General features: G+C 28.9%; 2 protein-coding genes across 2 annotated transcripts; one reads left to right on the plus strand and one right to left on the minus strand.

The window, feature by feature from the left end:
* Positions 1–242: 242 nt before the first annotated feature.
* Positions 243–5,110, minus strand: LOC109596413 (dynein regulatory complex subunit 5-like). Its single transcript, XM_049966767.1, has 7 exons — positions 4,939–5,110; positions 4,491–4,882; positions 3,944–4,096; positions 3,789–3,892; positions 3,556–3,740; positions 3,236–3,492; positions 243–464 (listed from the first exon to the last, which is right to left on the minus strand). Exons 1-7 carry the CDS (start codon positions 5,108–5,110, stop codon positions 243–245), a joined length of 1,485 nt encoding a protein of 494 aa, XP_049822724.1.
* A 10,502-nt stretch (positions 5,111–15,612) lies between these two features.
* Positions 15,613–21,032, plus strand: LOC109596434 (fibroin heavy chain). The gene is made up of 12 exons (XM_020011975.2): positions 15,613–15,696; positions 15,810–15,857; positions 16,771–16,800; positions 16,875–17,030; positions 17,136–17,612; positions 17,671–18,192; positions 18,251–19,453; positions 19,514–19,729; positions 19,789–20,055; positions 20,166–20,360; positions 20,450–20,815; positions 20,901–21,032. The coding sequence occupies exons 1-12, from the start codon at positions 15,645–15,647 to the stop codon at positions 20,954–20,956; spliced, it is 3,588 nt and encodes a 1,195-aa protein (XP_019867534.2). The 5' UTR covers positions 15,613–15,644; the 3' UTR covers positions 20,957–21,032.
* The last annotated feature ends 46 nt before the right edge of the window (positions 21,033–21,078 follow it).

A 21,078-nucleotide genomic window follows, 5' to 3' on the forward strand; every position in this document is an offset into this window, starting at 1 on the left:
GCACTGGGTTATGATTTACCTGTGATTACTTGTTGACATCTGAATTGAAAGCTAATTTTTTAATTTAATTGTTTAGCTTAAATCAAGACTTAATGTCTTTCTTTTTCTTACAGTTATTTGATACATTTTGGCACACCTCTTGAAATAAGTTTCTTTTGACCAATTATTTTACATAGGTATGTATTAATGTGTATACATGGACGTAGATATTAATAAAATAAATTAAAATTAAAAATTTTATTTTATTTAAAATACACCTCTTCCTTTAGTAATTCATTTTCAAACTGGATTTTCATTTCACTGTCCATAATATATTGTTGAGCAGCAGTTTTCTTCTTTCGGGTTTGTTCTAATTTATTTTTTATATTTAATTCAGTTAATGAAGTGATTTTGCACATTCTTATATCCACGAATTTTAAACTTTTGTTATAATTAAGCGAATCCAAAATTAATATTCCCGCTTCCTAAAAATGAATGTAAAATTTAAAATATTATAGTAAAAATAAAGTATACAGTATTGTAACAAAGTTAAATATAAAAAATTCATGATCTCAAAAAAGGCCATAGCTTTAAAAGTAAAAAAATAGTTAGGTTAGCATAACAGTGTGTTAGTCTAAGGTATTTCTAGATGACTTATTGGAAAATACTTATTATGTGGTTTATAAACCAGTATTTTCCTAAATATGATATTAACAAATTACTTTATTATCGTAAATTGTACAGTATGGTATGTTAATATCAATAATGTAAATCACAAACAAATTATCCTGTATGTAAATGTGTAATATATAGTAATTATTTACATTATTTATTATTTAATTGGTACAATTTGAATAAGAAGATTTATACTTTTAGCATATCTCCCGTCCTACTTTAAAAATCTTCTTTTTGATCATTGTATATTTAGTAGAATTTTTGTTAATATATTGTATGATAAGTTATTTAAAAACATATAAGGATACCAATTTCAACTAAGTGTATAATAATACAAAATTATTTTTTCTTGGTACCTGAAAACAAATAACTGATTTGGACATTTTTATTGTGCTGATTTCAAAATTGTGATCAATATTTGCCTATCAGTGCTAATTATTAAGATGTCTAATTGAATTTAGTTCTTATACCATAGAAGACTTTAAAAATATATTTTTAAGTCAAAATAGAAATGATCATACCCAGAATTAAAATTTATTTAACCAAATACACTTCGAATCGTTGATCTAAAAATAGTTCTATACGTTTTTCTTGTAGAATAAAGTGGATAACAGAACAGAGCAGAGCAATGAGTTGTAATCAACGTACAACATTCCAGAAAAAATATTTTACTTTCACCCCTGCATATAGAGTGGTGGTCACAGGAATAGCATATTACTATTTTAACGTTAATTAGTAAACGCACTCCAAAATTAAAATAATTTCTACTTAAATTATATCTTAAATAATAATAATAATCTTAATAATAACAAAATAAAAGGTACCCAACTTTGTTGTTATATCCACTTGTAAACGATGAGCCAAAGATTCAAATAATAATCACAATTTATCTAAATTTTATGCATTTGGCATTTTAATCGAGATCGCACGTCGTTCTACAAGTGTATTTAAACCCGGATCGCTGGTCAATTGAGAATTTCGTTATTTTTATTTTTTAACCAACTTTGAACAAGTTTGGTTGCATGCTTCATATCATTATCATGTATAAAAATACACGTAATTCGTAAATTATCGTTGCAAATGGTTCCATTATATCTCACGATGCCTCTATATAAGTAATGGTCCAGTATTTTTTATAATGCTCCTTTACCATGCCAAAGAAAGGAATCCCAAACCAAAACATTTCTTTCACCGTGCTTCAAAATTTTTGTAGTGTATCTAAGATCCAAAGATGGATTTATCATTTCAAAGTTTCCTTGTCCAAAAATTCTGGAGGATAATTAATACATTTTTGTACAAACCTTTAATTTTCTTCAAATATTCTTCTTAGATACCAATGTTTCTTTATTTAAATCTGATGCGTCTGATTATTCTATTAGACACACTGATATTGTATGACTCAATTAATTAAAAAGCTTTATTTAACTTGGAGATAAGAAAAGATGTCGTTTTCAGATTTTTCCAATTCATCTGTTGATAAAAGGAGTTGTTTTTTTATTAGAACATTTTCTTATTGCATTTTTAATTGAGTGTGTTGTTTTATAATTCTTAAAGAGTATTGCAAACCATTTTTCTGAAGCATCATAAATTTTTAGCGATGTAACAATATAGCTTTGATATTTCGTGTTAATTATTATTTTCCACTTCTCTGGAGTGCAATATTTATCGTTGAAAGTGAATTTATTAAATAAAATAGTATAAATCCTACTAAATATAAAGAATATTGTTAGATACATACACAAAATGTAAATACATTTAAATGAGTTATTTTTTTGGCAACCAAATCAGACTGATATATGCGTTGAAAGTAATACCTCCGTCGTTACACATCTTATGTGTAAAAAGAAGTATATGATAATATATTTTTTATACCGACTGGACAAAATTTGAATTAACTCTTTTTATGAATATCTTACAAAATATTGTACATTTGGGGTTTATAAGCAAAATTTTAAATCAAGGTGGATTCGGTTACTTCACACATAAATTTTCCTGGATTAGTACAGAAAGACTAAAAGTTAGTAGGGATAGTTGATGGTCGTCAAATAAAGCAGTTTATCAAAAAATACCAATTTATCTCATCAATGAACCAGATTGAATCTAAAACTCATTTTATATTAAAATTATGGAAAATAAGTGTCATGGAATAAGCAGTATTGTTGAAGTTTTCAGCAAGCAAGCAAATTTCATGCAAGAATGTCTTATAAAAAAATTGATGATTACATAATGAATTTATGTGTAAATAAATTGAAATAAATATTTAAATTATGTTTTTATTGTTTTTTACCTTGTAGTCGCAGGAAACAAAAACAGCAATAGCGTGAAATGTTACTTAAATGATAAATAAAACGATATTTATTTAGACAGCTAACAAAACATGTAAAGACATATTTACTTCAATAGACTCGAATCGATTCTACTTCGTATAAACGAGTTTACACATTATTAATAATATTGTGGATTTGATAACTCCTTGCATTATGCCAAATATTACCAAATATCAATCCATTTTATTCAAGCATCCCCGATTTTCAATCAATTTTTGATATATCCATAGCATATAAATAAAATGCAACATTACCTCACCAATATTATTATTAGATATGTCTAAAGTTTGTAAATTTCTGTTTACTTTAATCATTTCTTCCATATAAGGAATTTTGGTAATTCCACAGCTGCTAATTATTAATGTTTTCAGATTAACATCTTTAAAAGCCAAAGTTTTCATAATAAAATTAGCGCCATCGTTACAAATATGGTTAAGTCTTATATCTAATAAATTTAATTTGCAACTTCTGCATGATAATCCATAACATAAGGCTTTTACACCATCTAGTCCTAAAAATAAAATTATTTTATTTTAACTTTGTCTATATATATTTTCAAATAGATTTTATTTACCTATTTTATTATTGGTTAATATTAAATATCTAAGAGGGGAATCGATAAGAAATCGAGAAATTTCCAATGCACCACGATCAGAAATTTTACAATGAGAAAAATCCATAATACGTAAATGGTCATGCTTTTTCAATGCTATCAATATTATTTCCACCTTGTTGCAGTCTATATCTGATTTTAAGAGCCTAAAAAATATTTTTTTAATACACAATCTATTAAATTAATTTGTTTACCTAAAAATATTTAACCGACATTGTTCCAATCCTTTGGCCAAAAGTTTAATTTCATTTTCTGTTGTGGTTACAACATTCCAGGAAAAATTCTCACCCACGTATTTCTAAAACTACAAACATATATATTTTATATTTGTTATTTTTTTAATCTATACCTGTTTGAAGCAAATTGACAGTTCTTTTAAATTTTGGAAGGCCATCAATATCGGATTAAGAGGAATTCTATAACATGAATTCTCAGAACATTGTAATTCATCTATGTTCAATTTTTTGATGTATGAGCCACAAAGATCCGATAATTCTTTTACCTAATAAAATACTCAATTAACATTGCATGTATGATTGTGGCTTGACATTTCGATAAACTCCATAAATATTTACTTTATTAATTAGAGACATTATTATTAATGTCGAATAAGTTCCTGGTTGGGTTTTCTTATTACTGCTAATTATTTTAAATGCTTTTTTAAATATATTGACATAAACATTTAACGATTATGCAATGTTATAAGGGTTTGGCCAGTTTAATAATAGAAGTTTTTATTTTTAAGAGTTTTAGGTGATTATTGAATCATTGTTTTTACCATAAATTAAAGGATGATTTCATATTCATTATAATGGATTATTCTGGTTATTTGTTATATTTTGTTATTACCTAAGATAATAGAATGTTCTAATAAAAACAAATTATACGTTATTTACCTTTTCTGCATCATAATTTTCAGGTTTCATCGTTTCTAAATATTCTTTAACGTACATTTCGAAGAAGCACTCCTTCCAACTTCGTTTTTGTTCAAGATTGAGGGAGGACTTTCTTCTTTCTTCTTTTGAACTCCTCCTACTACTTCTTCTACTGTTAATGCTTTCGTTTATGCTAGACTTTCTGGATGAACTTATTTTTACAATTTCATAACTTTCTACTTCTGCTACATCCAAGGGAATTTTTTTGGGCCACTTGTTTATAAAACATCTTCTCCAATAAACATCTTCTTCTATTAATGGAACTGTTAACTTAAGAGGTAGATCAACAGACAAAATATCTAACAACAGATATTTGTCGATGGGTTCGACTATTTCATTTAAAATGGGATTTTCTAAAAGTGGTTATTTTTTAAAATCTGCTAACTTTCTAAAGTATATAAATTATTACCTTCCCAGTGTTCAGCAATGCTAATTATACACAGTTCACTTAACGTTTTCGGTACACCTTCTTCCCAATCAAAGTTGGCACTTATTAACCGACTCTTATATCTATCTAATATAAAAGATGGTGTTTTGTATACTTTAATTATATTTGGATTTACAGTACTTGGAATCAACATTTTTAACGTTGCTTTTGATAATAATTTTTGGATTTGTTTGATCAATGTCCTAAAACCTCTCACAGTGGCAGCTAACTTTAAGATACTTATTGATTTAACAAAACAGTAACTCATGTTCAAAAGTTAGGTTTATTGAAAAAGTATGTAAGAATATCGTTGTCATTGACTTTTTGTTATTTTATCTTTTAAAATTTTTTAATTAAAACATTTATTTAGTAAAAATATATAGAACTTAATAAGTTTAACATAAATCATCAATTGTTATTGTAATCAAATTTATACATACAAAAATTATCACATTGAATGTTCTCTATGGACATAGATGACTTCTTGACACCTCTTCTACATGCCTTTTATGATATTATTCAATTCTTTTTGGGATGTATTAATTTAGCCAGCAAAATTATAACTCGAAGGAAGAGTATTAGGGCGGGATTGATGGTTCGAAGCATTTATGTTAGGTAACCCGGGGGAATTTGTAAGGTCTCATCCAGTTTTTGAGCCGTTTGAAAAATGAATTCTTGAGTGATGTGGACGAGCATTATCGTCAACCAAAACGAAATCCTCGTTAATTTAATATTAACAATGTTCCTTGCTTATATCGTACCGGTTACCGTGCCCTGACATACAGTGGTGGTCAGAGAAATAGCACAAAATTTAAAACATTTTGTAAGATATTTCATAGAAGGATTTAATACAAATTTTGTTCTGACAGAATATATTTCAATATTCTATACTTGAAGAAATTATTGGTACCAAAATTTTCTGAAAGTTTGTATAATCCACTAGGCATGGTAAAGGGCCATTACAAAAATTATTAGTAAAATGGACCGTTCCATATATATAGACATCATGAGAGATGTATGGAACCATTTACCAACGGTAATTTACTCATTACATGGATTTTTATGCATTAAAAGATCATGTTGGGATTTTCGATTGGACAGCCTAAAATCCGGATCCAAATATAATTGAAAATTTGTGGAACGACGTGTAGTCTCGATTAAAACACTAAAAAGTATATATAAATTATTAATAAGTATATATTTTTCAAATGTGTGCTATTTCAGTGACCAGCCACATTTCGTATTTATTTTGTTTAAAGGTTTAATTTAAATAAAAATTATTGTGATTTCTGTACAAAATGGTTGAAGAATGATTTTAAATAAAATAAAAATACATTTGATTGCTTTTAATTAGGGGTGTGCCTTTCCTAATTAATATTAGGGTGGTAATGTGAGTTATTTTTCTGGCCACCACTGTATGTACAATTCTGTACAGACAGCTGACCATAAAGTTGCGAGGAGGTCTCTGTGATGTTCCTACTTTCCCTCAATTGCTAATTTCAGGATCTTTCGGAAATAGAGCCGTTTGATAAAAGCGAGTACACAAGTAATAAATAACATTTTGTCCAATATTGATATTTGATCTGATTGACACCAAATTCCAAAATTCTAATTGCTATATCCTAATTAATTTTTGTCTAGTCATAATTATTCAAATCAATTTAGACAAATATCTTTGTAAACATTAGTATAATTAATTGTAAACTAAATATATTGTATTGACTTCTGTACAGATATAGTTTTTTTTTTCTTTTTTCATAAATATTAATAAAAATGTCAAGAAATATTAATTCATAAACATATACTAAACATTTGAGTATAAGTTTAATTAAAAACGTTATGTTGAAGACGAAAGGAAAAAAATAATTATGTGGAATATTCTTTATTGAGTAATAATATGTTAAGAATAATAACCTAAGCATTTCCTAGATTTTTAATAATTCTAAAGAAACAAGTAATAATGTTTTTAACGTCATCAATTGATGAATAGTTAAAGAATTTACAATCACTCTTACTCAATGCCAAAATTTAAAATCCCACGTGTGAAATATTCAATTAGAAGAAATGATTATCTTCAAGAACACATTATTGTCATAAAATAAGGCGATAGATCCGGTGACATCTGCACTAACACGTTTTTCCACAAATGTTCAAAGTAAAACAAAGACAAACGTCATAAATTAGAAAATTTAGAATGAATGTTAATGAGTTTTTAATTTAAGAACATTAATGAATGAACGATTGTGATTCATTCATCTATTTTAAGTCTATATCCTATTTCAGTTAACACACCTATTATTTATTTATTTTTTCAAGAGAAATGTAACGCTTTCCTTGAACAGAACAGGCTTTATACGTATACATCTAATGAAATTTAAGAATATCAATTGCTTACGTCTGATGTCATATTTGAAATAAGCCTTCGCATTTAAAATATAATTGTGGTCAATCAAGAGTTTTTTATTCTATGCAACGAATTTTTTGGAATTATTCCTGTTTTTGTTGAAAAAACATAATTATGTTTTTAAATTGAATTAATTTAATCATCGACGTTGAGAAAAAAATGCTTAACCTTTATTATAATGTTCATATTTTTTAAACATTTTAAAACATAAATAGAGATTATTTAAATTAATTTATATTAATGCTACTTAATTAATATTTCGGTGACTAAAATTTGTAACCTGTTTTTTTTTCGACTGTACAAGTTATAAATGTCATAGTTTTTAAGATTTTTTTATAGATATGCCTAATTGTTAATGCGTAAGTGGATTATAAACTCAATCTAAACATGTAAACACTTTTGCTTATTTCAAGATCTTTAATTTAATTTAATTTATGTTTATGATCATCCATAAGTGAATTAGGAGTGTTGTTTTGTAAAAAATTATCTCTCGAGTTCAAAAGAAGCCGCATAAGCTATGTTCTATGCTTATGCGATGTTCTTCATAATGTTTAACTTGCTTAATATGCCTCGAAGTATAGTGTGTGATGGAAAACAGAAATCCAGAAATAGTAGTTCTTACTATGCAAGTAAGGTCATGTTTAATAAATGTAACTGATGTACTACTGACAGGATACTTTTTGCTAAAGTTTTAAATAATATTTTATGGTGTATTAATTTCATCTGATATTGTACTAATAATGTTAAGGGTTCAGTAACTTTAAGTATTCTTCAATAGAGAGAGATTATGAGACGATTTTCTTCTTTAGAACATTTACTACTTCTTTTAGTGTTCATGCTACACTCTCCGCATGAACATAATTTTACAATTACACAACTTCCTACTTCTGCTACAGCAACAGGAACTTGTCATTTGTTTATAAAACATCTCCAATGTTCACCCTCTTCTATTAACGAAAATATAAATTTAAGAGGTAGATTGATACTCAAAGTATCTAATGATGAGTCGTTTTAACATATTTATTTACTCGGCATTATTTTTCCAGAGTTCATAATATCCCACTCTTTCTTTTCTTTGGATAGAACATATGTAGGAGAACCTAGACAAAAGAATTAGGTAGAACTATTTTGAGTTGAAATCATTGAATGGAAGTAAATGTGGTAGGCACAAGGAGAAAATACTCGGGTTTCTTCAGACGCAGCTCATTGTTCAGCGCTTCTAATTTGTATGGACTCATATTGTTTTCATAGAAATTAACCTAATTGACATTGTTACGTGTTTAAGATACCTAGATATCGATATATTCAGTGTTCTCTTTTCTCCTAAACTTGTACGACTAATATGGTATATCTTTTATGTATTTTATTTCTTGGAGATAGAAGTGAACATCAAGTAATCCTGACTGAAATTCGACAGAGTATATGTGGGCAACCTAAACAGCCAGAGTAGGCAGAATCATGAGGAGTTTCACATAGTGAATCAATTGGAAAAGAGCTATTCCATGAATGAGAGCAAAAGTCGCAAGAAGAGGTGGCTATTTCTTATTAACTCATAATTTTGGTTTTTACAATTTTCCGGACCACTCTGTTGCATTATTATTGATACTGAGGTTTCTTGAAACGCCACTCCTTGTTCAAAGTTTCTAAACGTTCTCTTTGTGGATCAGTCCTGTTGTACTAGAGTGGGGGATGATTATTCAGTTTTCTTTTCTCCTAGAGTTCACATTGGAGGTGATGGTGGTCTAATGAAAGTAGAAGATATTTCTTTGAAAAAAAGGTTTACATTACAAAATTATAATAATTTACTGCTTCCTATGTTTTACCAAAACAATATTAAATTTAAACACCTCCTTCTTGGTGGTGCTGTTTCTTGGCCAGTGAGTATATATTATCTTTTCAGGGAGTGCATATATATATATATATATATATATATATATATATATATATATATATATATATATATATATTATGTATTTTATCAATGTGTAGGGCACGTGGTACCTTTACCATCATTTATACTGGATATAATTTTCTTTTCATATAAAGTAATGTTAAATCTGTCTCTGTTCTGGTACAATGTAAAGAGACATAACCGAACGTATTAGTTTTTCAAATTCTTCGACATTTTTTTAACTTTATTTTGAATTCAATTTTTTTTCCTAGAATAAAATATTTATAAATATAAATATTTATTTTTAAAAATATTATGAATTTAAATACTAATGTTACATTTTTTAGACTATTTCATATATCATATCATAATTATAGAGAATTTAATTGAAAGACAATAAGCAGGAAGTGTTTATTTTCATTTTTAATTTTAAAATACACTGCGTGCAAAAAAGCACAACACCTAGATAAAATTGATTTATTCCAATTATTTTTAGAAAAATATTGCCCTATTACAAAATATGAATTGATTAAAAAATTAAATAAATATTTTAAAGGATAAATTGTTATAAACTAATAATTGATTGGAGCCCCTCTCTAATTAAGACATTCAGATTATCGGTATCACATTCAAAGTGAACTGAATCCGTGGAGGGTTTTAAGGGTCGCCCCATCATATTCCACACATATTCGATTGGAGAAAGGTCTGGAGATTTGTGTGGCCAAAGTAGCAAAAGCGTATTTCACCACTAAACATATTGCCTATGGTTTGCTGTTAGAGGTAAGGTCACAAAAGGTTGACAATTCCGTATAAGAACCTTATATGGAGGTAAACTGATCGAATACCAATTGGCTTACCAAATTTCAATTTCTTTTTTTAGTAGTTACCTTCCGGGTGTTGCGTTTTTTTTACAGACAGTATAATATTATTGCTAATATAAAATTCAAAAGTTTAAACTTATATGTATTTACTTAAAATGCTACAGCTTTTCAATAAAATTAAAACTAAACGTGATACGATAAATATGTTATTTCCAAAATTTGTCAAGGCTGGTTTCGTGAATTTAAATTAAGTCATATTTGCAAAAGCTTCACGTAGGTATTATAAATTTAAACTTTTTACATTGGATAATAATTGCCAGTTTATCAGATTGTATTTGTTTGTTCAATAATCTTAAATAAGATATTTTTTAGATTATATAATAATAATCTAGGTAACTAGTCGGGAGAAATGTAAAATGTATACAAAGTTCATAAATATCTAGTGTACATTTATTCCATTATAAATTTCGTTGAAATATAAGTATTTCTAAAAAAATAGATTAGTATTTCTCTATGAACTAGATTCTATCAATATGAGTACAAAAAAAGTTAAAAATTCTTAGGTCAATGTATGATTTCATAATTATTTCAGCTGAATCCTGTTACATCTCGAAAACCCAAGATATTGAAAACCCGTTTCAAGAAGTTATTGCGTATCCTTAACCCGGCGTGTCGCCGTTCTCCGAATCCCAAACAACGTTGATGCAATTAGCAGCGCGACCTACGCCCACTCCTGATGTATCTGAAGGCCATAACTGTTTTATTGTTATTGATCATTAATCTTGATTTTTTTACAATAGATGTTAAATTAGATCACAATTAATAGGAAATATATAAAATTTATGGGTGCGAATCTTTTCCGTTAAAATTAAAAGAAACTGTTACAATAATTTGCGTCACAAAAGTAAATACGGATGTAAACTTTTAATTTATGTTTAATGTGATTGTAATTGATAGTAAACACGATATGTTTCATTTAATTATACATATAAATCAAATTACATATACACTAAAATAAGTTAATTTTAATAAAAAGCCTGGAGGTAATTTCTGAATAATAAAATTTTAGGAAAAACACTGTTTATTCATTTCATGACCTCCAAATAATTTAAAAAATTGGCAATAATTAAATTATACTAGCAACCTATTAATAACAAGAAGCAGTTTTAAAAGAAAATAAATGAATTTTTTAATCTGTATTAATCAAGGTAAATTATAAAGGAGTATAAATAAACAAAATTAACTCACACATCAAACTCAAAAATAAATAAATGTCTCTGTAAATGTTATTTACATCCGCTTCATTTTTTTAATTAATGCACATTTGTTATTAGTAAGAAGATCAAGTTTACTGCACGACTGTGTGCATGAGTGTAATTAATATTTCAACAATTTTACCCATAGAAAGTCCGTTACTGAGGGATTTCCAGACATAACATATACGATGAGTATGTATAATGATAGTAAGGTAATAAGAATATATTATTCTGAAGGTTGCCATCGGAAATAACAAAATATAATATGAAGGAACGCCAGACATATTTCTAAGAGCCTCACGGGAGGGTTAGATAAAGTAAACCAACTCCTTTAAATACACAGTTAATTATAGTTATCAAAGTAGGTAGGATAAAAAAATAAATTATTATTTTTTTTTTCCAGGATTCTAGTCACACATTATTATATGCCGGTACCGTTATCACCAACTAGTCTTACAATTTTTCTAATTCTCTCTAGTATTCTAAAAATCCAAATAAATAATTTATAGAGTTAACATGTGAATATAAGTCTTTTATTTATACATATAAGTACCACAGCAAATAAAACTTATCCTTGTTCTCGGAATTAAATATTAGTCTACAAATTGTGTGATTCATTTTGTATTTTAATATATAAAATCCAAATTTGTTAACAATAAAGGTTACACTCTTGTTAAGCGGATCTTGTTTACATAACAAATTGAGTCAAAGATTTTAATACAATAGACACAAGCAACATTTGTCTAGTTCTAAGTCATACATAAATTAAGAAGTAAACAAGTGATAACTTATTAGTTAATAATATCTATTTGAAAATAACGTTCGTATTAAAATTTATTGGTTGTCACTTTTCAATCGTGTTGTCTTTTAATCATAAATTTCCCATTTAAAACAATATTCTGTTGATAATTATAGAATAATGTTGCAGTTAATTTAAATAAATAAATAATTTAAATATAATAACAATTTGAAGACTTTTTAGCTCGGAAATTCAGACGCCACAATAGTGACTCACCGAAAATTTTAATAATTAACCTTATATTAATTAAATTTTTATTACTTGGCTGTTTCCGGTGCTAAGAAGAATAAAAACTAAACGCTAAGATATAAAATAATATAGATTTTATTTTATTTATTTGATTATTCTTCGCTAATTTTGAAGGTTCCAATAACTTTGAGTGTCTTATATCCTGATAGTTGTTAAACATCAATAATTTTAAATAAATTTTCTACATTTGTATGTATATTTTAAGTACTAATTGTTTAACTTGTTGTTTTGATTGTTTTAAATCGCAGGTCTTATGATCTTCTTATACTAAATTATATAATAATTGAAATTTAAGATTGAGTATAAAAAATTTGATTACTGGAAGTTTACATTTTATATATTTTAAAATTGAATTAATGTATTTTACGGGGAAAAATGTTTAGTTTATAAGGGAATGTGTATGTATTTTTTTATATCAAATAATTATTTAATTTTTAAATAAAATTTAAATTTAACAGTCACATAAATAATTTCAGTCCTTCATTCTTTTCGATTATTAAGTATTTTATTATTCACTCTAAAATTGCAAAAGTGATAATAGTTAGAAAAATACAATATATACTTTTTCATAATTTATAATACAATAAAATATAAATTAAACTTTAGACCATCTAAAGATCTAAACAAAATTCCAGTAAAAATTATATAATAATTTTAACTGATCAATAATATATTTAGACAATTGACAAGTTTTAAATAATATTCAACCAAAAATTATGTATGTAATATTTATTTAAATTATTAGTAGATATTGAAAAAATTAGGTGTGATGATCACATAAATATTTTCAGTTTTATAATCACTTAAGTTTTTTAAAGAAGAATAAGGTAGGGAGCGATTATTGATTGTTATGGTATAACTCTAACTACTAAAAGGTTACAGGCGTGTTAATATATAAAAAATAAAATAATATAACTTATGATCACAATTTCAAAAAATATAATTCAAGAGAGTATAAATTGAGGCAATTAAAAGTTCTAAATTATATTGAAACAAAAATTATGGGTATAATATTTATTCAAACTATTATTAAATTCTATTAAAAATTTAGACCTGATGATCACAGAAATATTATTTTACGTAACAACATACGTATTATATTATACACTCTAAATACTAAAAAGTTTCACGTTTGGTAATATGTTAAAAATAGACTAATATTCTTTATGATTATCACAATTTCATAATGTATAATTCAATAGAATATAAATTAAGATTTATACAATTGGAAGCCATAGATAATATTCAACCAAAAATTATGTATATAATATTTATTCAAACTATTAATAGATTCTGTTTTAAAATTTGGGTGAGGTGGTTACATATATATTTTCAATTTTATTAGATTTAATAAATTAAGTTATAATTTTAAAGTAAAAAATGGGTAGTGAACGATTATTAATTATTTTATTAAACTCACTAACTACTAAAAAGTTTCAAGTGTGATAAACTATTAAAAACTGAATAATGTTTATTACAATTATAACAATTTCATAATGTAAAATTCAAGAGAATATAAATTAAGATTTATACAATTGGAAGTCATACATAATATTCAACGAAAAGTATGTATATAATATTTACTCAAATTATTAATAGATTCTATTAAAAAAAATTAGGCTAATTCTTATATCTACCCCTAATTACCAAAAAGTTACAATTATGATATATTAAAAATAAAATACTATAGTTTATGATTCTCAATTTCATAATCTATTATTCAGCAGAATATTAGTTAAAAAGTAAACAATTGGTACTCCTAATTATGTATAAAATATTTGTTGAAATTTACCTCTATTTATCTCAGATTTAATTTAAAGAAAAAATTATTATTTATTATTACATTATATTCTTTAACTTAAGTTATAGGCCTGATAATAAGTTAAAAATAAAATATTATAGTTAATTACTATCACAATATAATAATGTATAAGTCAATAGAAGATAAACTAAGATTTATACAACTGAAACCAAAAATTATTATTATATTCTCACAAATTATTATTATTTATTATATTATATACTCTAACTACTAAAAAGTTACAGGCGTGATAAGATCACAATTTCATAATTTATTATTACATAAATTAAGATTTAGACAATTGATAAAATTTAACCAAGTATTTTGTATATATTTATTCAAACTATTAATAGGCTCTATTAAAAAACACACGTGCATATGTATATTTAAATATTAATAAATTATATTGCAGTTTTATTATTCATTCATTTAATATGAAAAATAAAAGATATTTCGGAATAATTCAGGTTTGTCGTCTATCTCCCATTCAAGTCTCCAGTCTACTCCATATAAATCAATTTTACTACTCTAATAGTAGTAATATTATTTAAATAGTTTTTAGGAACGTTTGAAATTTACTATTTTTGATGATGACAGTTATTTAATTTATAATATTGTTAAATTCATTATTCTAATAATACAAATTATTATTACTTTTTAATGTGACTTTTTTATATTCTAATTTTGTTACTATAAAATTGACATAATAAATTACAGTAACGACATAATTATTATGTATAAAATTGATCCCTGTTGAATTGTAATAAATGTTGGTTATATGAAACACTAATGTTAAAATTATGAGAATAAAACGTATGAGTATGTTTATGTCGTTAATAACTTCAAACATCTAAAATAAGAAACTGGTTTTTATAAATGAATGATCAGTGATTAAACAGTTATATGAAAAAAATATATAATTATTAAGATCCATTTTTTTATTGTTTATAACAAAATACTACGACTTATTTTTAAATCAATTTTAATCAATTTAAAATTATTGTATATCAAACTTTAAATAAAATAAGATAATTAAAAAAAAAATATTGAATTTTAGTTTAAATAATTATCCCAAAGTTTGAATTACTTACAATAGCTTTTGTAAAATTTAAATTTTTTGGGTATATAATCATTAAAATTTTATTTAGCAATCTATAATAATAGTTTAATAAAATAATATACGTAATAATAACGAAGTTTCGAAAAAGTATATAATTAACAAATAAACAGATCTACAAACACCGGATGTAAGCTAGCAATTAGCAGGTCTATTCGTAAATCCCCAGGAATTCCAGATTTCCGAAGATGGGACGAGTTCACTCCCATTTTCCCCCTGCGTCGTGCTAATTTTTTATCCACTATACAAACGAGTTAGAGACCCATCTACATATAAATACTTGCGATTTGGTCTCGGTGAATTAGTCAGAGAGTTAACTTGATCCACCGCGTACACAGATCAGGTTGACCATGAGGAATAAATTCAAGTTATTATTGTTTTTTGTTGGTTTAGTGAGTCCGTGTAAGTGATCATCATTTATTTTGATTTTGGTGTGGACTGTGTTCTATGGTGTTTTGTTTAAATTTTCGTAATTAGTAGGAGGGTGGATGTTTTAATTGGGTTCTCTTTTGCAGCCTTTCAGCATGGTGGAAAAATTAGCGGTTCTTTCAGCAGCAGCTACAGTAAGTACTTTAATTTTAAACATAATTATGCTAAATTTAAGTTATTTTTTTATTTATTCATTTTAATTGTATAATTTTAATAATACACATCTTCAATTTTCTCCAGGACTTATTTCTAAATCGTGAAACACGTGCCATATAATTATTCTCAATTAATAATACCACGTACATATAAAATTGCAAACAAATAATTGTAATTAGTCAAAGTCGCGGTTAAATAAAATTTTAATAAACTCATTAACATCTTTGAATAAAAAATAGTAATAATAAAATCTATTTTAAGAGTGTGTGGATGTTTGCATTGTAACAATTTATTATTCATTGTTAAAGTTATTTAAACTTGAATAAATACATAAAAGTCGGATAGTATCTTTGATTAATATATAGTAGGTTGTATTAAGGATTTATTCAAGGAGAAGAAATGTATGAGATATAGTCATAGGATTTCTTAAAACGATTAAGTGTGAATGAATAAAGGTCTCAACATTGAATAATTTTATCTAAAATTTTGAAATAGACATTTTTTATGGAAAATAATCTTATATTAATGTAAATGAATAAATTAATTAATGATTCAGTCTTTAATATAATAAAATTTGTGAAACAAATTTGGAAGTTAAACTATTTTTTCATATACATTTTTTCATTTAGTTTAAGATTTCTTATATTAAAATTGTTCTCATATTAGATATGTTAATCTAAAATATTTTAATAATTTATTCATCTATTATGACTGGTTATTAAATCAAAATTATAAATTACAATAAATGTAATCTCAATGACTGGATTAGAGAGGTGTGACCTAAGAAAAGTAAATTTATGTATTTAAGTAGTTGTATATTTGTGATGTATTAAATGATTTTATGACGCACTTAAATTCTTTATTGTCACTCACCGTATACTGTTTTTATAGGTTCGTCATCTTCGTCTTCATCTTCTTCATGTAAGTAATATTGATACATAATTGTTTTTAAAAGTAGAACTCAATTATTTTATTAATTTATTCATTTATTTTAGCCGTCAGTAGCACATTTTCTGGTACTATCGGAGACTCACACATCAATGAAATTGGCAATCTTATAAAAGGTGGTCCATACGTAGGCTCAGGAGCAATCTCAGGTGCTCTTGCTGGTAGTGCTGCAGCGTCTGGTGCCCTTGCAGGTTCTGGAGCAGGTACAAATCTATTAAATAAAAAAATTTATAATCCCCTTTAAAAAAAAGAAAAGAAAAAATTAGTTAATAAATGTTTAAAAACTAAAACAAATAATATGTGTCTAGGAGCTGGTGCATATACTGGTGCAGGCAGTGGGGGTGCAGGTGGATGCGGCAGTGGTAAATGCCCAATTAGTGCTGTAGTGGCAGGAAATTACGTTAAACCTGGATCTTCCGGGGGTTGTGGAGGTGGTGGATGCGGTGGATCAGGATCTGGATCTGCTGGTGGATGCGGAGGCAGTGGTGGATGCGGAGGATCTGGTAGTGGATCTGGAAGCGGAGCTGCAGGTGGCGGGGCTGGAGCAGGTTGTAGTGGAAGTACCTGTGGAGGATCTTCCACTCAAACAAAATATGATGATGGAGAATACGATGAGAAAAAATATGAAAGCAACAATTACGATGATGGTAGCTACAAAGGCGATGACGAAGACAACTCTGGAAACTACAGTAATACGAATAGTGGAGTAAAGGGATCTCAAGCAAGCGGTACAATTAATGTGAGTGTTTCTAGTCCTGGATCTAATAACTTGGCAAAAACTGGAGGTAATATTATATTACTATAAGTGAATATAAGAAGTTAAAATACTATTTTATCTGACAGGATCGTATGCAGGTGGTTTAGCTGGATCTAAACCTGGTTGCTCAGGTTGCAAAGGTCCATTCCCAGGCCCAAACGGAAGTATTCATGATTTCATACCGGCTAACTCAGTTTCTGGCCCAACCTGGACTCCGGAAGGCCAAGTTGTAAATAAACCTGTTACTGGCCCAAGTCAAGGACCAAGTGTTACTTCTCCTACTGGAAATGGATCTCCAAATTATCAACCAGTTCATCCCAGCAAATTTCCAGGACCAACGGGTGATATCAATTCAAGCAAACCAGCCGGTACTATACCACCACAAGGAAGTGGAGTAAATAAACCTGTACCAGGCGGTGGAATTCATTTTGTTCCAAGTCAGTTCCCAGGACCAGCTGGTAGTATTCACAACAGTAAACCAGCTTCGTCTGTAACCGGTCCAACATGGACACCTGAAGGCAATGTTGTCAACAAACCAGTTCCAAGTACTGGAGGGCATTATTCAGGATCTGGTAGTGGTTCCACTTCCAACGCTAATAATAATGCCAGTAAGGAATTTAATTTTGAATCATGTTTTGAAATAGTTTCATTTATATTGTATTTTAGATACTGGAAGCGTATCTGGAAGTTATAGTGGGACATTCCCTGGTCCTACCGGAACAATAAATAAACCAACAAAGCCAATAGCTGGTGCACCCTCTCCTATTACAACAATTATACAAAACGTTCCATCCCCAAATTATAGTAGTACCACAGGCCCTTCTATTCCCGTATATCCTCTTCCAATTCAACCAAAACCAGAACAGCCTATAGTTCAAACTACGTATCCATCTCAATCACCAACCGGTACTATCCCTGTAAAGCCAACTGGTCCAGTATCTACACCAGCAACAAGTGGAAATTATAGCCCCAAACCAAGTGATTTATTGCCTCCAGTAACTGGCTCAATTCCAAGTCTATGTAAATATATACCACCTGGTGCTCAACCTGGCGCAAGTTGTACTACCACTGGTGCAGGAGTTGGAGGCTTGCAGGAGGGTACTCCAGGTGGTCCAATCCCAGGAGTTCATAATGTTCAACCGGGTTCTCCAGAGAGACAACCAAGTCAACCGAACGTTGGTCCAGCATGTAAAGATGGCAAATCGGGACCTGGCTGCGGACCTGCCCCAGTTATCAGTGGTGGATTAATTGAAGGAACTCCTGGAGGTCCTATTCCAGGAGTTCATAATGTACAACCCATACAACCAGGACAATCCCAAACTTATCAACCAAGCACAAGCCCTTCATGCATATACAACGCAGATGGGAAACCTGGTCCAGGATGTGGTAGTGCTCCCGTAATTAGTGGTGGTTTAATAGAGGGAACCCCGGGAGGCCCAATTCCGGGAGTACATAATGTACAACCGGGACCTTCCCAACCCTCTCATCCCATTGTCGGACCAGTATGTAAATATACTCCTGGAGGTAAGGTAGGGTCAGGGTGCTCATCACCATCCTCTGGAGGTTTAATTGAAGGAACTCCTGGTGCGCCAATTCCTGGTACACAAATTGTTTCTCCTGGAACCCCATCATATCCCAAACCTCCTGTTACTGGACCTTCATGTAGTTATATTAAGGGTAAACCCTCTGCAGGCTGCGGAGGACAACCCGGTATAATTGAGGGCACTCCAGGAAGTCCGGGTACTGGAATACCCGGTATATTCCCTGGACCAAATGGTAGCATTCACAGCAGTATACCAGCTACTTCCGTTACTGGCCCAATATGGTCACCCGATGGAGAAGTAATTAATAAACCCACAGGGGGGTCAGGTAATTATATGTGTATTATTTTTATTACATGAACTGAACAAAATTTTGAATTTCGTACAGATGGATACGCTACAGGAAGTGTAGCAGTGCAAAAACAGCCTGGATCTGCTTTTATTCCGGTAGTTTCTTCGGGTCCATCTGACGGCCCAATTGTGTATAAAGACAAATCTAATGATTATCCACAAACGGGACCTAACGTACCAACTCCAGGTCCCTCACAAGGCTCTAATATTGTATTTACGGAACAAAAACCCACAAGTGGAGGAGGTTTTGGAGGTACATCGAATGATTATTAAAATATCAATATATTTTATGTGATTTAATCATTGTTTCAGGTTCTTATTCCTTTAGTTCATCAGGACCAAACGGTAATGCTGTAGTTCATCCAGATGGAACTGTTACTTTCTCTAAGGATAAATCAGGAACGGCTACAGCAAACCAAGGAAATAATCCTGGATTTATTGGGGGAGGTTCATTTTCTAATGGAGGGGGAGGAATTACTGGAGGATACGGTGGAGGTTTTTCCAATTCTGGCTCCGGATTTGCAACAGGTTCTGTCACAATTCAAAAACCAGATGGTTCCATTACTCACGGGGAAGAAGGTTTGTATAAATATTGTATATGTTATACAGTATTTGAAGTGCACAATTCATAAACATAACAAACATAAAATATTTTTGAATTTTTGAATTATATTATTATTATATTACAGGCGAGAAGTCTGGAAGTGACGGAATAGCTATAGATTCTGCTTATGGATCTGGAGGAGCTGGAGGTGCTGGAGGTGCAGGAGCTGCAGGAGGTGCTGGAGGTGGTGCTGGAGGTGGTGCTGGAGGTGGTTCTGGAAGTGGTACTGGAGGTGGTACTGGAGGTTCTTACGGATCTGGATTTTCAGGAAGCTTTTCAGGTGATTATTTATTTACGACTGAAAATTAAATTGATAAATTAAATATAATATAACATAATTTATAACAAAAACATAATATTACTTTCTAGGAAGTGGATCCGGAAGTGGATCGTTCAGTGGTCCATTTGGGGTACCAGGTTTCGCAACGGGCTCCGTCCTTATTACAAAACCTGACGGTTCAATAAGTCATGGAAATGATCATGGTTCAGGTGGATCTTATGGAAGTAGTGGATCTTATGGTTCAGGTAATGGAGGCGGCTTCGGTTTCGGTGGTGGTTCAGGTGGGTTTGCCGGTGGATACGGAGGATCGTATGGGGGCGGCTCAGGTTGCTCCGGAGGATGCGGTGGTAGCGACCCACAAAAAGTGGTGTCTAATTTGTTAAACAACCTGTTTGGTAATATTGGAGGATTTGGACAGTCTGGTTCATTCTCTAAAGGAGGATCATATAGTTCAAGTAAGTTCAGTAGTGGTGTTCTTGGTAGATTTGAAAAAGTATAAAACGTAGGATTATGAAGGACTATAATAAACCATTTTTTTAGGTTTTTCAAGTTCTGGTTCAGGATCATATTCAAAGTCTGGACGTTTGTATAAGTGATATATTTAATTTAAGATACTTATTTTCTACATGCTTTGTGATTTTATATTTAATTAATTAAATTAAGTTAAACCATTATGATTTATTTTATTTTAATATTAGTTACAACATATTCCGTAGAA

The sequence above is a fragment of the Aethina tumida genome, chromosome 4 (assembly GCF_024364675.1).
Source record: "Aethina tumida isolate Nest 87 chromosome 4, icAetTumi1.1, whole genome shotgun sequence".
Classification (NCBI taxonomy): Eukaryota; Metazoa; Arthropoda; class Insecta; order Coleoptera; family Nitidulidae; genus Aethina; species Aethina tumida.

Coding starts and splice junctions, on each gene's coding strand:
- LOC109596434 (XM_020011975.2), top strand. CDS start 15,645: ATGAGGAATAAATTCAAGTTATTATTGTTTTTTGTTGGTTTAGTGAGT. Junction 18,193..18,250: donor CAACGCTAATAATAATGCCA/GTAAGGAATTTA, acceptor ATTGTATTTTAG/ATACTGGAAGCGTATCTGGA. Junction 20,816..20,900: donor AGGAGGATCATATAGTTCAA/GTAAGTTCAGTA, acceptor CCATTTTTTTAG/GTTTTTCAAGTTCTGGTTCA.
- LOC109596413 (XM_049966767.1), bottom strand. CDS start 5,110: ATGTTGATTCCAAGTACTGTAAATCCAAATATAATTAAAGTATACAAA. Junction 4,883..4,938: donor CATTGCTGAACACTGGGAAG/GTAATAATTTAT, acceptor AACCACTTTTAG/AAAATCCCATTTTAAATGAA. Junction 3,893..3,943: donor TGTCAATTTGCTTCAAACAG/GTATAGATTAAA, acceptor TTGTAGTTTTAG/AAATACGTGGGTGAGAATTT.